General features: G+C 51.9%; 1 protein-coding gene across 8 annotated transcripts in view; it reads right to left on the bottom strand.

Annotated features, from left to right (window-relative positions):
- Positions 1–2,391: 2,391 nt before the first annotated feature.
- Positions 2,392–15,496, bottom strand: part of Kdm2b (lysine demethylase 2B) — an 85,273-nt gene continuing 72,168 nt past the window's right edge. For 6 of the 8 annotated variants that reach the window (XM_090320000.1, XM_090320007.1, XM_090320001.1 and 3 more), the window contains 10 exons: positions 12,456–12,599; positions 11,386–11,472; positions 10,953–11,216; positions 10,635–10,748; positions 10,003–10,041; positions 9,164–9,834; positions 8,412–8,575; positions 8,165–8,326; positions 6,998–7,216; positions 2,392–3,654 (listed from right to left, as the gene is read on the bottom strand). In XM_090320000.1, coding sequence (XP_090176126.1) covers positions 3,473–3,654; positions 6,998–7,216; positions 8,165–8,326; positions 8,412–8,575; positions 9,164–9,834; positions 10,003–10,041; positions 10,635–10,748; positions 10,953–11,216; positions 11,386–11,472; positions 12,456–12,599 — 2,046 coding nt within the window. In that variant the 3' untranslated portion in view covers positions 2,392–3,472. The remainder of the gene's footprint in view (positions 3,655–6,997; positions 7,217–8,164; positions 8,327–8,411; positions 8,576–9,163; positions 9,835–10,002; positions 10,042–10,634; positions 10,749–10,952; positions 11,217–11,385; positions 11,473–12,455; positions 12,600–15,496) is intronic. The other 2 variants (XM_090320002.1, XM_090320006.1) reach the window with 1 other exon arrangement.

The raw sequence follows: 15,496 nt of genomic DNA, 5'->3' as shown, positions 1-15,496 counted from the left end.
ACCAGCTTGAGCAGATCTTTTGGTGCTAGTACTGGGGATTGAACTCAGGGCCTCATGCTTTCACTTAGCCTTTTATACTAAGGGTGATGCTCTGCCTCTTGAGCCACACTGTCCAGGTTTTTCCAGTGCGGTAGACAGATTTGTCTTCCTGGGCTGGTCTCAAACTGAGATCCTCAGATCGCAGCCTCCTGAGTAGCGGGGATTGTGGGATGAGCCACCAGCACCTGGCTAGAACTGACTGTTGCTTTACCAGAACAGCAGGAATTTGACCCCTGCCAAAGCTGTTAACACCTTGTACTTCTCATGAGAGTCAACTTTTGAAACTTAACTGTCTCTGAATCTCTTAATGGTGGGAATCTATAAACTCAGGCCAGCAGATAGTAAATTTAAATATAAGTGAGACAGCAAGTGCTGGTTTTGTCAAGTTTAAATGTTCAGATTTGTTTATTCATCATCTCACCTTGTTTAATGTTTCTCTTTTGGGTACAGAACCTTAGGGGTTTTTTTGTTTTGTTTTTCTCTGTTGTGGGGCTTGAACTCTGGGCCGAGGGCACTGCCCCTGAGCCCTTCAGCTCAAGCTCAAGGCTTCTGCTCTACCACTGAGCCACTTCTGGTTTTCCAGTGATTAATTGGAGGTAAGAGTTTCACAGACTTTCGTGCCTGGGCTGACTTTGGACGGAGATCCTCAGGTCTCAGCCTCGTGAGTAGCTGGGATCACAGGCAGGAGCCACCGTGCCCGGCTTAATCTCGGCTTCTTCATGGCAGGAGTCAAAAGTTAACAGTAGACATTGTAGGTAACATTTTGAAGCCAGCCGGGCTTGGTGACTAGCCACCATTAGTTTTTAGAGTAACAGGACCTCTGTGCACCCATGGGACGTGGATCTGGATTCAACCACCCAAAATGAAAGATACGTGGAGGAAAACTACTGAACATGGACAAACTGCCCTTGTCCTTATTCCCACGACACCGTGCGGCCACCTTGTGCTTGAGTTTGTATCTATTAGACAGCTCATGGCATCTAAGGTGAGTTGAGCGGTGGCATCCCCAATACTGGGCAGAAGGAAGGCCTTAGGTCAGTTTTGGTATCCTGGTGGCAGAGGTCTTGGGGCAGGCCCCTTAGGCCCCTTTGGATACCAATGACAACTGCCTTTTTTGGGCAGAGAATATTTTCTTCTGGAAGCTGTGTTTTTGAGTAGGTGATGTCCTGGCTTCCAACAGAGGGATACCATGTGAGTCACCTGTGGCCTCCCAAATCTTCCTTTGTAAACGTCAGGTTACAGGAAGGACCCAGGGCCAAGTCTTTTCTGTGTCCGGGACCTGAGCTGTACCACAGCAAGTGTATTTTCACCACCGCAGATACCACGTGCGTGCTCACAATAGCTGTCCGTAACATGTGACCTAGGCTGGCCAGACCTGTGCACACTGGGCTGTCCAGTACTCTAGGTGGGCATTGTGACCTGCGCCCTGCTGTGGCCTTGTGCCTGAGACCCACCCTGTAAGGACTGTGTGTGCATGTCTCATGCGGACTCCCACCCCCTGCAGCTTAGACCCTCTAGGAATTCCAGCTTGTAGCTTCTCGGTATTGGCTTCTAACAAGTGACAAACAACCACAGTCACCCCTAAAGCAGTTCCCAAAAGGGAGGATCTCTTTCCCAAAGCCCAGGGGACATCTTATGCAGGCAGTTTCCAGACCTGCAGAGGTAAGCCAGTTTCACAAGTGAAGTATACTGTTTTTTGGTTGTTTTTTTTTTTTTTTTTTTTGCCAGTCAGGGCTGAGCACTGTCCTTGTTGAGTTTTCTCAAGGCTAGAGCTTTACCATTTGAGCCACAGCACCACTTATGGCTTTTTTCTATGTATGTGGCACCAGGGAATCAAACCCTGGTCTTCCTTCATGCTAGGCAAGCACTCTAACACTAGGAAAACTCCAGGCCCCTAACTACTCTTACTTTTGCCACATGGATTCTGAGTTAAGGCAGCAGCTACATTGTTTCTAGTTGGAGGTAAAAAGGGTCTTTTGGAGTTTTAGCAAGATAATTGGCTTTAGATGTGATCTGACTCTGACTTTGCGTACCACTTAAGCCATTGTGTCAGAGGTGACAAAATAAATGGGAAACATAAAAGACTTGGCAGGAAGGGTTTGCCACTCACTCATCCTCAGATCTACCAGCGCAGTCATGTTTGTGGAATGCAAGGCTTCAGGACCCTGTGTAAATAAGTCTTGGGAGTATCCAGGGGCTAGGAAGCCACTTGGCACAGGGGTAGTAGGAGCCAGTGATGCCGGGCTGGTGGGGCTCACCAAGGGCCGTGCGCGCCACACTGCACAGACCCTATTCCAACAAGCCAGGAAACAACAAAACCTCAGACAAGAACAATGCTTGGTGGTTTTTTTTTTTTTTTTTTGTACAATTATTTATACAAATTCAACAATGCTAAAACGGAAACAGGGAAGGCCTAGGAAACACCACCACCGTACAACAATGGCACTTATGAATGCAGAACTTTACAGGTAGGAAATAGCCAGGTTATGAACCGAAACAAGAACTTATTCTTTGAGGGAGAAAAAAGGGAAAGAAAGGCAGTGTGGGACATTTAATCTATTTTCTGACTCATGGTATAAATTAGACTATGTAGAATACAAAAGCTCATGCTGGAGCAAAACCCTCCTGAGTGCAAAGGCTGAAGTCTGAATTGTAGAATTCTGAAGAAAAGATGAATTCTCTACAGAGGGAACTTGGCAAAGTGTCTTACTTGACTATAATTTACATTTATTCACAACATGCTCATGTAACTTCTTGCCGCACAAAGCAGGCTCTCAGCTTCCAGTTAAGCATGCTTTTAAGAGGAAGGTCGCAGCCCACACTGGGATCTGGGCACATCTGTCCATGGTTATGTGCTGCTGAAATACAGGGTAAGTTCTATCCTACCTGAAGGAAACCAGGGAAGGGAGGAACCTTGAAACAATAAAAACACTGGTATGCAGTCAAACCTTGCATAAATAACCTTTAAACAATTTGTACAAAAATAGTTCTGCATAATGTAAGATGTAACAAAATCAAACTAACTGTGTCTAGACGGCCGCAAATGTGGCTCGTGGTCCACATTACGTTGACACCAGAAATCCTGGCACTGCAAGGAACACAGCGTCCAAAACAGACACAGACACACCACCAACGAACACCTCTCCAAAGCCGGTCTCCTCTCCACCAGGAATGTCTTCTTGCTTCTCACTCAGCCGCCTTGGAAACAGTCACAGCAGTGCAGTCACAATGCAGAAAGATGGGGGGAAGAGGGGTCACATCTGACTCACTCGTCCCCCAGAGGCGTGGTGAACGGCTTCTCCCTGGCAAGACTTGCAAACTGGAATCATCTGTTGTTCCAAGTTCCAGGAGGAAGGAAAAGCCTTCATTTCTTCTGTAGTCTCTCCTTCCCTCTGCCTGAGCACCTCCCCATATTTACACAGTTGGCCTTGGACTAACTTAGTTTCTGTAGGAGTTTTTCTTCCACTTGCCCAAACTGGACACTCACAGACATCTCAGCTATGAACTGCTCACAGCCTTCCTTGGTGACTTGCTTGCAGTACCTCAGGTCAATATGACAGATGTTTCCACAGCGTTTGAAGAAGGACAGGCACTGGTCAGTGACCTTATTGCAGTCTGCGGGGAAGCAGAAATGATATGTGAGGGACAGCAGATGTGGCGCCCCGAGGCCCCCGATGCTGCCCCTGGAAACAAACACCAGGACAACACTGCTGATGGCTCTTGTTCACTCCCCACCCCTGCTTTCTTCCCCTGCCCAGCCCCACTCTGCACCCTCCAGGCTGAGGTCCACAGGGTGATCAACTGAAGACAAAACCAAGGAGTTTTTCCAAAAAATCACCTCCATGGACCATCCTTTAACAGCTACCACACAGCACAGAAGCCCAGCGCCCCGCCCAGAACTCCAGTCACCCTTGCATTACACTCAATCTGAGGAAAACCTCCTAAAAAGAAAATACAGGGGGCCGGGAGTTTGGCCTAGTGGTTAAAGTGCTTGCCTAGCATGCATGAAGACCCGGGTTGATTCCTCGGTACCACATACATAGAAAAAAGCCAGAAGTGGTGCTGAGGCTCAAGTGGTAGAGCTCTAGCCTTGAGAAAGTCCAAGGACAGTGCTCAGGCCCTGAGCTCAAGCGCAGGACTGGCAAAAAAACAACAGGGCCGGGAGTTTGGCCTAGTGGTTAAAGTGCTTGCCTAGCATGCACAAAGACCCGGGTTCGATTCCTTGGTACCACATACATAGAAAACAGCCGGAAGTGGTGCTGAGGCTCAAGTGGTAGAGCTCTAGCCTTGAGAAAGTCCAAGGACAGTGCTCAGGCCCTGAGCTCAAGCCCAAGACTGGCGGAAAGAAAAAAAAAAAAGAAAATACAGGCCATTGGACTGTTTTTGATCAACACGAACAGCAGTTTCACATGGTGGATTCGACACAGAAGCACGGGCTGCCTGTGAGATGGGAACCAGACAGAAGAAACAAAAAGTCAAGGTTTGGGATTTGATGAATTTGTGGGAATGAAAACTCATTTTTTTTTTTTTTTGGTCAGTCCTGGTGCATGAACTCAGGGCCTGAGCACTGTCCTTGGGCTTTCACAAGGCCAGAGCTCTACCACTTGAGCCACAGCACCAGTTCTGGCTTTTTCTGTGTTTATGGTACCAAGGAATTGAACCCGGGTCTTTGTGCATGCTAGGCAAGCACTCTACCACTAGGCCAAACTCCCGGCCAGAACTGAATTCTTTTATATAGCTCACTGAGTAACTAAATAAGAAATATAAGAGGCAATTAACTAGAAAGCACCAAACAAATCATGCAGGAAAGCAAATGTGCTTATAATACACTATTTGGCTCAACAGGAGTTGAGCATTGGTCATAAGGCAAATAATAACCAAAAATGGATAGAAGAGGATACACAGCAGCAAATCCTGTGTTCATAGCTGTGTCTGCATGGACATGGAGGTGCAGGCTCATTGTTTGGAAAAAGGAGTTTAAGGGATGGCCCAAGGGGAGGGGACTCAAGGTAGAGATGGGAAAGACAACTGCCTTGAGCATTATAAAAACATTTCATTTGCTCATTTATTTGTTTATTTATTTGCCAGTCCTGGGCTTGAGTCAGGCCTAAGCGCTGTCCTTGGACTTTCTCAAGGCTAGAGCTCTACCACCTGAGCCTCAGCACCACTTCCAGCTTTTTTTCTATGTATGTGGTACCGAGGAATCGAACTCAGGTCTTCATGCATGCTAGGCAAGCACTCTACCACTAGGCCAAACTCCCGGCCCCCTTTTTTATTTTTGTGCATCATGGGGCTTGAACTCAGCCAGGGCGCTATCCCTGAGCTCTTGAGCTCAAGACTACCACTCTACCCTTGAGCCAAGCCTCACTTCCGTTTTCTAGAGGTTAACTGGAGATAAAGAGTCTCAGGTCCGGGACCCAGCCCGGGACTGGCAAAAAAAAAAAAAAAAGGAGTCTCAGGTCCTTTTGTGCTGGGGCTGGCTTTGAACCTTGATCCTCAGATCTCAGCCTCCTGAGTAGCTAGGATTATAGGCGTGAGCCGCCATGCCGGCTTCATAAAAGTATTTCTAAGATGCTGTGAGATACAAATTCTAAGCTTAATCTTAATTTTGTTCTTAAATTTATGTGCCAGTGATTGCATACAGAGGATCCCATTTTTTAATGCTTGTTAACCTTGCATCTGAAATATGATATAAAAAAATCAATATTGCTGGGTATATATATATATATATATATATATATATATATATATACATTACTTTTTTTTTTTCTTCCAGTCCTGGAGACTGAACTCAGGGCCTGAGCACTATCCTTGGGCTTGGGCTTTCCGCAAGGCTAATAATGCTCTACCACTTGATCCACATATGTGGTACTGAGGAATTGAGCCCCGGTCTTCATGCATGCTAGGCAAGCACTCTACCACTAGGCCAAACTCCTGGTCCTGTTAATAAAATCTTACAAAAAAAAAAACTACGATAAGTTGGGTAAGTTGGGTGCGGTGGCTCACACCTATAATCTATAACCCTAGCTACTTAGGAGGCTAAGATCTGAGGATGGAGGTTCAAAGGCAGCCCAGGCAGAAAAGTCTGTGAGACTCCAATGAACCAGCTCAAAGTGGCAGAGCACTAGCCTTGAGCAAAAGAACTCAGACGCAGTGCCCAGGCCCCGAGTTCAACCTCTAGGGCTGACCAAAAGTAGACAAAAACAACAAAACAAAACAAAGCAGTGTGAATGCAGACAAGCTAAACAAGATGTGAAAGATCTGGTTACTGATTAGAAAAGATGACCTCGGTGTATTGTAAGAAAGCAAAATGCAAAAGACCACACACGCGCGCGCACGCGCACACACACACACTCCTGCCCCCACCCAACCGCGCAGAGATCTGGTTTCCACATCTTTAACCGCCAAACCTAGGAGCTAGGGAACAGAGCCACTGTGATACCAAGTATTCATACCAGCTCTACCACTTGAGCCACAGCACCACTGCTGGGCTTTTTCTATGTATGTGGTAAAGAGGAATCGAACCCAGGTCACTGCATGCTAGGCAAGCACTCTACCTCTAGGCCAAACTCCCAGCTCCTTTTTATTCTTTCGGCTCATCAGAATGTGACATTCCATCCCGGCCCCTCCAGCACTGGGGACATGCTCAGCACGGGCAGTGCTGAGGATCCCATGCTTTATGAGATGGGTGCAACAAGGGAACTGACCACAGGGTTTTCTTTATAACGGCCCATCAGGGAAGGGACCTGAGGGGCACATACAAGCCTCAAGGAGGATGCCATGAATCTGTGTGGCCAGAAGCCCAGTCCACCATCACCCCTGCCTCCCAACCCCCACACTGTCCCTGTACCCCGAGTGTCTCCCCTCAGTAAAATGGTCCCCACTCAGACTTCTAATCAGGGAGTACTGTGTTCTCACTGCACCCAGCACTACATGGGCATGGCAGAAGCGCTGGCACCTGAGAGGTTGATTTCGGTCAGGGAGTCGCGGGTGGTGGTGCCGACTGCAGTGAGAAGGTTGATGGACTGGTCGGTGACGTGGTTGCAGTAGCTGAGGTGGAGCTTGGAGAGCAGGGGCATATGGCGGATGATGAGTCGCAGCGAGGCGTCTGTGATGTCCAGGCCAGCTAGACGCAGCTCCACGATATTGCGCAGCTTGCTCCGATTGTCCATCTGACCTGGGGGGAGAGGCAAGCCATCACCATGGGGCCAGGCTGTGCTCCCCAAGACCAACAAGCTGGACTTCATATGGAAGAGCTAGTAGTCAAACAGCATCCCCTAAGCTGGGTGTGGTGGCTCACGCTTAGCTACTCAGGAGGCCGAGATCTAAGGATCCCGGTTCAAAGCCAGCCTGGGCACTAAAGAACATGAGATTCTTATCTCTAATCAACCACCAGAAAACTGGAAGGGGTGCTGCGGCTCAAGTGGAAGAGCACTAGTGGACAGCGCCCAGGCCCAGAGTTCAAGCCCCATGACCCACCAAAAGAAAAAAGAAGTGCTTCCCTTCAAAATCCACAATTCTCACCATTTCTAACAAGAAAGCACAGCTCCCATGGCAGAGTGTATATGTATGTCTAACAAGTGACTACCACTGAGTTTAGTCTCAGTGGTCAAAAGGTAAAATCAGTATCAAAAGATAAAATCAGACTCCATACCAAAATGAGGTTTCTGAGGTTGGGCATAGTGGTACATGCCTGTAATCCCAGCACCTGGAGGCCAACGCAGGAGGACTAAGTACAATGTTAACTGTCTCAACTCCCCGTACCTTCCCTCTTAAGATTGCCAGATTCTCCTGAAAAATCAGAAGATCATTAAACACAGCCCATCTGCTACCCAAGAGACCCGGTCCTGTCGGCATGGGGCAGCCACCGGGCTGCTGTGCCACCAGCTCTGCTCTCACCAACCACTCTGAACCTGATGCTCAACTCAAAGAACATGCCTACAGAGGAGGAGTCAGGTGTGTACAGGGTCCCAGCAAGGAGATGTGGCTGCCTCCTGGACCAGACCCAAAGCTATCCGTTGAGAGAAGACAAGTAGACAGGCAATGGTGGTGGTGGATTGGACGGCACAGGCCCCCACCCCACTGCCTGACCTTGCGTGGAGCAGGCCCCGGTCTGCTAACTCACCAGGCCTATTATCTGTGGGTGGGGACAAGAGGTCCCGCATCTGGGCATCCTTCAGCCCTTCCACCCACTGGACATCCAAGGTCCTGAGCAATGGACAGCTGGAGCTACAGAGGGCTGAGACAGCAATCCACGAGCAGCCGGACAGCACCAAGTCTCGAAGCCCTGGAGGAAGGTGGGCAGAAGAGGGCGGTCAGGCGACAGGCTCCAGCCTCCATGACTGCACACGAGGGCGTGGCCCACAGCTCACCAGGCAGCCGGTTGATGAGCCAGCTGAGCTGCTTCTTGGAGATGTTGGTCCAGCTGAGGTCAAGGGAGATAGGCTGTCGTCGGATGATGCCGCTGAGCATCAGGGGTGTGATGGACTTGCAGTGGTTCAGGTCGATGCGGGTCCACAACCGCTTATCACAGCACCTGGGGGCCAGGACCACAGGGAGACAGGGTCAGGGCTGACATGGGAGCCTGGAGGGGTACCGCCGACAGCTCCTGGGGAGGCTCCTGAGCTCAGTGCTCTGCTGCCCTCTACTGATCACCACCTTGCTGTGCGCGCCACTGGTAGAGGGGGCCTGTGGCCCCAGCAACGTCTCCCACGGCATCTCTTGTGGGCCTTTGCTAGGCCTTCTACACACACACAACTCAGAAGAAGCCTGTAGGAAGCATCACGCCCAGTCACAGACAAGGGCACAGAATGGACTACAGAGCCCACAAAAGCTGGGACACGTCAGGCTGGGATTACAGTCAGTGCTGCACGCTCACCCATCTCAACTAAACCTGAAGACAAAAAGACTCTTCCTGGTCCTTGCTGGGCTTACAAGTCTGGAAAGCAAAGGGACTCGAACCAGAGTGGACAGACTGCTCGCGGCTACGGCAGCCTGGGACTCTCCAGGCTCTACGGGGCTCAGAAGCCCCACAAGTGACTTGATCAAGGCACACACAGGGTGATGGGCATCCTAGCTGGGGTCTGAGCCTCAACCTGGACTGCGACGCGCAGCAGCCCCTCACCAGCGGTTCCAGGTCCTGCAGACCCGCATGCAGACACACAGGTCCTGGTGGCTGAGGTAGCTGAAGACGGCCATCCACACCTCCCTGTGCATGACATGGGCTGCTCCGTCATCCAGGGGCAGCGAGTCAGGCGGGGGGCTGATGGGGGGCGGCCGGATCACATGGCGCTCCATTTGGATGCACTTGGGTGGAGAAACTGAGGGCGGGGGCCGGGAGATGACCCGGGGTGGGCTGCGTAGGCCAGGCCCCAGCGGGGGCCGCAGCTCCCGGGGAGTGCCGTTGAGCCCCTTGCTGAAACGGTGGGGGCGCTCACAGAGGCCAGGGGGCCGCTTAGGCTCCTCGTTCTCACTCTCGGGCTCCGACTTAATGGGCTGGTGGTTCTCGTGGGCCAGGCTGCTCTCCGTCTTCTGAATCTCGTGGTTGAGCTCCTTGCTCAGCTCCTTGCTCAGCTCCTTGTTCGGAAGCCGCCGTTTCCGGCGCATCTTCACCTTCTTTTTCTCCTCGGGACCCTCCGTCCCCTCCGTGCTGGGCCCTGCCGTCGGGGAGCTGGAGCGTGAGTGGTCACTGTCCCGAGACTTTGGGGGCGCCTCAGGCAGGTCGTCCTCCGGCTCCTGCTTGAAGCGCCGCAGGGGCTTGTTAGCCAGTGCCTCTGTGTTCTTCCACGAGCGTCGCTGTGGAGAAGGACAGAGCTATGTGGCCCAGCAGTCAGCCCACGGGCTCCGGGTGGCCCCCACCCCCAGCTTCCCCACCCTGGGGGCTGTGGGTAGGCTGCAGGCTTCCAGAGAGGCCTCAGCAAGGTGAGAGGAGGAACGGGCCAGGGCGGGAGGAGAAGGGAGTACCTTTTTCCTGAAAAGCTTGTCTTCTTTGCCAGGTTTTAGCTGTGGTGAGGAAAAAAGGACACAGAGCTTGTTCTTCAGCTCCAGGGCTGTGGCCCCTGCACCCGACACCCTCCAAGCCCATCTCTAGAGCGGAGGTGGGAGGTGCCTTTCTCACAAGTGCCATCTCCTCCTCTACTTCTCACTGGCTGGTGGTGGCCCTGCCTGCAGCTTTCCAGGAGGAAGCAGGAAATAGGATGGCCGACGGTTCCCACCCAGCTGACCTCCCACTCCAGGATGACCAGATTGCAGGTGCCCATTACAGCAGCCTGGCTGGGGAGCCAGACTGGAGCTCAAGCGATCGGACATCGCTGGCAAAGCCTGAACCCAGAAGGCACCCAGCGCCACCTTGTGGCCAGCGGCTGCAAGGCCAATGGGTGGAGCAGGGACAGGAGAGCCTGAGGTTCCTTGGATTCACAGCCAGCCGCCGTTCCTACTTGGACCCCACCACCACTCTCACCACTGAGCTCAGGCCCAGCCACAGGCCTGAGGCCAAGCCCCAGCAGCATCTGTGGTAACAGGCTGGGAGCAAGGGGCAGGAGGGGACAGCCCGGGCTCAAGATCCCAGGGCTTGGGGGTGCGGGGCATGGGAGCACCTGCTGCTGGAAGTAAGTGAGACTGGATCTCCACCAGGGGCTGAGGCTGCTGCCTAGAGGGGGCCTCGGCGAGAGGTGAGAGGAGGAACCGGGGGACGTTTGAAGCGTCGAGGCCTAAAGGGGGTGGGAAGAGTAGGGACGCGCTGATTGGTGTTTCTTTTGGGCCAGGCTCTCAGGACTTAGGTGATCTGCTCAGGGCAGCCAAGAGACCAGGATCCCAAGTTCTACCCACTGCCCGCTCCCCGCCCTCCAACCCCACCGCGAGACCGGCCAGGGCCCCCGCATTCCCCCGCCTGATGCCAGAGACCCTGTCCTTACGCGCTTGCGTCCACTCAGCTCTTGGGGCTTCTCGTACTTCCGCTTCCTCCGCAGGTGCACATCATCAGACTTTCGGCGCAGGACACCATCTGGAGGCACCTTCTTGGGGTGCTCATCTGATTTGCGCCGGGGAGCCTCCTCACACTCACTCCTCCGTTTGGCAGGCTCCTGCCCCCCTTCCTTGTGGTCCCGATTCATCTTCTGCTCCTTGAGCAGGGAGCCGGGCAGGTTGGAGGCATACTTAAAACCAGGGCCACGCTTTTGCTTGTAGGCCAAAAAGAGACAAGAAACAACCCAACTGTATATCTTTGCACTCACCCTTTCTCCCCGCAAGCAGCTGCCACGCCCCACATGCTGACAACCTGGGGACTGGCTGGTCCTGGCAAGGCCCGCCCGCCCCTCTCGCCACGCCACGCCACGCCGCCACACTCACTTTCCCGGTCTTGCCGGCATGGTTGCACTTGGGACACTCCCAGCAGTTGGGGAGCTCGTCATTGACCACTCCCTCTGACTCCTTAATCTGCAAGAACATGTTCAGACTCAGCGGAGGGAATGTGTGTGTGGGGGGGGGAAGGGAGGATTGGGGACCCCAGGGCTTGGGGTCTCTGCGAGACCCAGTTTGTTGGAGATACCCTCACCCCTCCCAAGGAAATGTCCATCCAGCCAGCATCTAGCCAAAAGAGAACATGGCTGTACAGGGCTGGTGAGTCTGGCTTTGAGACTGGTTCAAGACAGGGTCCAGACACTGACCTGACTAGCCCTCAGCCAGGCTCCATTAATCTACTTAGTCCTGTGGGCCAGTCCTCTTCTATGGCAGAGAATATGCCCATCTCACTTGGGTTTCAGAGAATCAGTGATGGGACCATAGGAAAGCAATTGGCTCAGGCCTGGCATACAGGAAGGACCTACCACTTGGCACGTTTTTTGTATAAGCTGGGGGAGAAGGAAAATAGTCAAGCATACAGGATGCACGCACACACGCACGCACGTACGCACGCACGCCTGCTGCCAGGCTGAGGCCTGGTCTTCTGGAAGACAGAAGTACAGGGCAGCCAGAGCCCACTCTTCCTATCCAGGTACAACCTGCTGCTAAGCCAGCCAGGCACAGAGGTCATGCAGACAGCAGCTCTGCCTTGGCATGCCACAGGAACTGGCTCCTAAGGGCAGAGGATGGCAACCATCTGTCACTCCGGACCCTCCCTCCCTGGCCCAGGCCTTTTTCTTTGATAGAAGCTGAGTTAGGAGGCCTTTGCTCTGTTCCAGACACAAACACACGGCTTGTACGTTCTCTGCTGAGATGGAAGGATCCTGCTGGGGCACTGAGGCACTACAAAGAGGAGGTGGCATTGTCTCAGGGACACAAAGCTAGACCCTGCCTGCCTGGCCTGCCATTATACAGGACCCTTCACCAGTTCAACACATTACCTCAGCAGCAGGACTCGCCCAACTTATCACATTAGCACCATAAGGTTGGGGGCATGCCCAGGCCTCCCGAGGGCCTACCTTAAGGCATCCAGGGTGGATGATCTCGTTGCAGATGGAGCACTCCATGAGCATGAGGTTAAACTTGCCCTCCTCCTCTTCCACCGTGTCCTCCTTCCCTGCCTCGCCACACACAAGGCACACGGCAGTGTGGGGCAGCACTGGCTGAGAAGCCCAGAAACACACAAATCAGCTGGGGAGGACAGACTCCGAGGGGGTCAAGGGCAATGAGCTGCTCACCCGGGCCAGGCCCGAAGTCAGAAAGCTGGCTCGTTCACACGTATCGAGCAGTGACCCATCTGTGCTAGGTACTTTATGGAAGTCGGGAATATAGCAATGAACGAAACAGATGAAAACCTCTGATAACCCTCCGCTTATCTTTCAGGGGAAGGAAGAATAACTGGGCACGTGAGCATAGTGAGTACAGTGAAAGAGAAGGTGGAGAAGGCAGGGCCAAGGATGAGAAGGTCACAGGTCAGCCATGTCAGAGCGGCCAACAGCTCTCAAGAGGGACGAGGCTGTACAGTCAAAACTGTCTTCACAGCTGGGCAAGGTGGCTCACACCTCTAATCCTAGCTGCTCAGGAGGCTGAGATCTGAAGATTGAGGTTCAAAGCCAGCCCAGGCACTAAGGACCATGAGAATCTTATCTCCAACTAACCACTAGAAAACTGGAAGTGGTTCTGTGGCTCAAGGAGTAGGGCAGTAGCCTTGAGTTGAATTGAAGAGCTCAGGGACAGCGCCCAGGCCCAGAGTTCAAGCCCCATGACACGACCCCCCCCACACCAAAAAATAAAAACCAAACAAACCTGTCTTCACAATAAACTAGACATGATTTGCCTTCTATGCCAAGTTGCTATTGCACTGACAGGCCGGTGTAGAGGAGGAGAGGCAGGTCCTGGCAGCAGTGGTAACTCAGAGCCACCCACATGAACACCGAAAAGACCACCAGTTCCATGGAAGAATATCTGATAATTAACTTTATGGAAACCTCGACCTGTGAGCACACATCCTTCCTACACAGGAAGTGTGCACACGGCACTTCTGCTCACAGAGGACCGTTACCAAAGGGAAAGCATTTGTGATAGAGGCCGCTGAACTGACCACTTTCTCCACAGACGACCACATCTACTGAAAAGAGGATGCTGGGAAAAAAAACCAAAACACCAAAAGAACTGAAAAACTGAGTGTCCTCTCCCTCCCCTGCCCTCTCTCCAGTCTGGGGCTTGAACTCGGGGCCTGAGTTCTGTCCTTCGGTTTTCCCAAGACTAGAATTTTACCACTTGAGCCACAGCACCACTTCGGGCTTTTTCTATATAAGTATGTGGTACCAAGGAATCAAACCCGGATCTTCGTGCATGCTAGGCAAGCACTCTACCACTAAGCCAAACTCTGGGCCCCTTTTTCTTTTTCTTTTTTGCCAGTCCTTGGGCTTGAACTCAGGGTCTGGGCACTGATCTTAGACACTTTTGCTCAAGGGTAGCACTCTGCCACTTGATCATAGTGTGCCATTTCTGACTTTTTCTAGGTATGTGGTATGGAGGAATTGAACCCAGGGCTTCGTGCATGTTAGGTGAGTACTAGGCCACGTTCTCAGCCCCACGCACCCAGTCCGAGTGTTACTTCTAGAAAAATAACTGATAGTGTTCAAAGCAAATAAGCAAATGACAAAATTCAAGCATTTAAAGGTAAACAAGTTTTCCTTTGTTGGGAAGGCTTTTTGTGAACTGGCTTTTCTGAGGATAGTGGCAGTGACAGTTAACAAACTAAATTGTGTGGGTATGAAGGGCATGTGGCAAAACTGGGAAAGTGGTCTTAATCAGCCAGTGTCTTCCAACATTCTGCCGGGAAAAGTGAGCTCGGCAAGGGGAGAGAAGGACAGCTACGGCAACAGTGTGAAAGCTCACCAATGCAGTTTCAGATTCCACTCTGCAGGCTTTAAGAAACTGTCACCTGAGGTTTCCCACTATCCAGCACTCTGGAAAAGTGACATTCCTCTCTGGAAGCAATGCACATCCACATCACAGCGCATGGTGCACTCTAGTGAGCCAGACAGTTACAAAAAAGACAATGGCTTTCTTGTTTCCTAAAACAGTCCCATAACTGACCATAACTGACCAAAATAAAAGTAAATGAAAGCCAAGGCTGAAGCAGGGCGCCAGTGGCTCACACTGTCATCCCAGCTACTCAGGAGGCTGAGATGTGAGGATCATAGTTTAAAAAGCCAAGCCCAGGCATGAAAGTCACCCAAAACAAACAAACAAAACAAAGTGCGAAATGGAAAATGGAATGGTGGCTCCCTGGAGCTGGGTAGAAAGGGGGGAGTGGTTAGTTCAGTGGCTAGTTCAGTTTTTTTTTTGGGGGGGTGGGTGGGTCACGGGGCTTGAACTCAGCCTGGGCACCGTCCCTGAGCTCTTCAGCTCAACGCTACCACCCTACCCTTCACCCAAACCCCACTTCCTGTTTTCTAGGGGTTAGTTGGAAATAAGAGTCTCAGGTCATTTTGTGCCAGGGCTGGCTTTGAACCTCGAAGTTGAAGTTCAAGTTTTATAAGATAAACAGTGCATAGTTAACTCTATTGTAATGTGCTTGTAGGACCAAAAGTAACAGAAGACATTCAATAAATTCCTAACAAAGGGAAAGAGTCTTGGAGGGGCAAGCTCCAAGCTCAGGAAAGGGGCTCACATATACCAGTATGGTCTGTGTAACCAGCTCACCAGGGCCCAGGAATCCTGTCCCTCCAGCCTAGCCAGCTTTTCCAGGGAGCAGGGAGAACTGGGCACCCCCACCCCCACTTTGGTTCAGGGAAGGCAAAGTGGGTAGGAGGGAATCAGGTATGAACCCCAGAACCATGCCAAGTTTTCAAAGTCCACAGACACTGCCTGAGGCTGTGGCAAGCCAGCAGATCTTGGTCCTTGCCTAGGAAGCTAGAAGCACCTGAGAGGTCTCCATCTGCCCCACTTGTACTATCACATGCTGCCTCTTGTGTGGGAAAGCCCCAGCAGAAGAGACATGGATCGTTCCTCTAGACTTCTGGCTCTGAAGGCAGGACAGGAAGGAAGG

The sequence above is a fragment of the Megascapheus bottae genome, chromosome 28, assembly GCF_031878675.1.
Source record: "Megascapheus bottae isolate mThoBot1 chromosome 28, mThoBot2.hap1, whole genome shotgun sequence".
Classification (NCBI taxonomy): Eukaryota; Metazoa; Chordata; class Mammalia; order Rodentia; family Geomyidae; genus Megascapheus; species Megascapheus bottae.
Note: the sequence above shows the minus strand (reverse complement) of the source record. Positions and strands in the feature narration are given on the sequence as shown.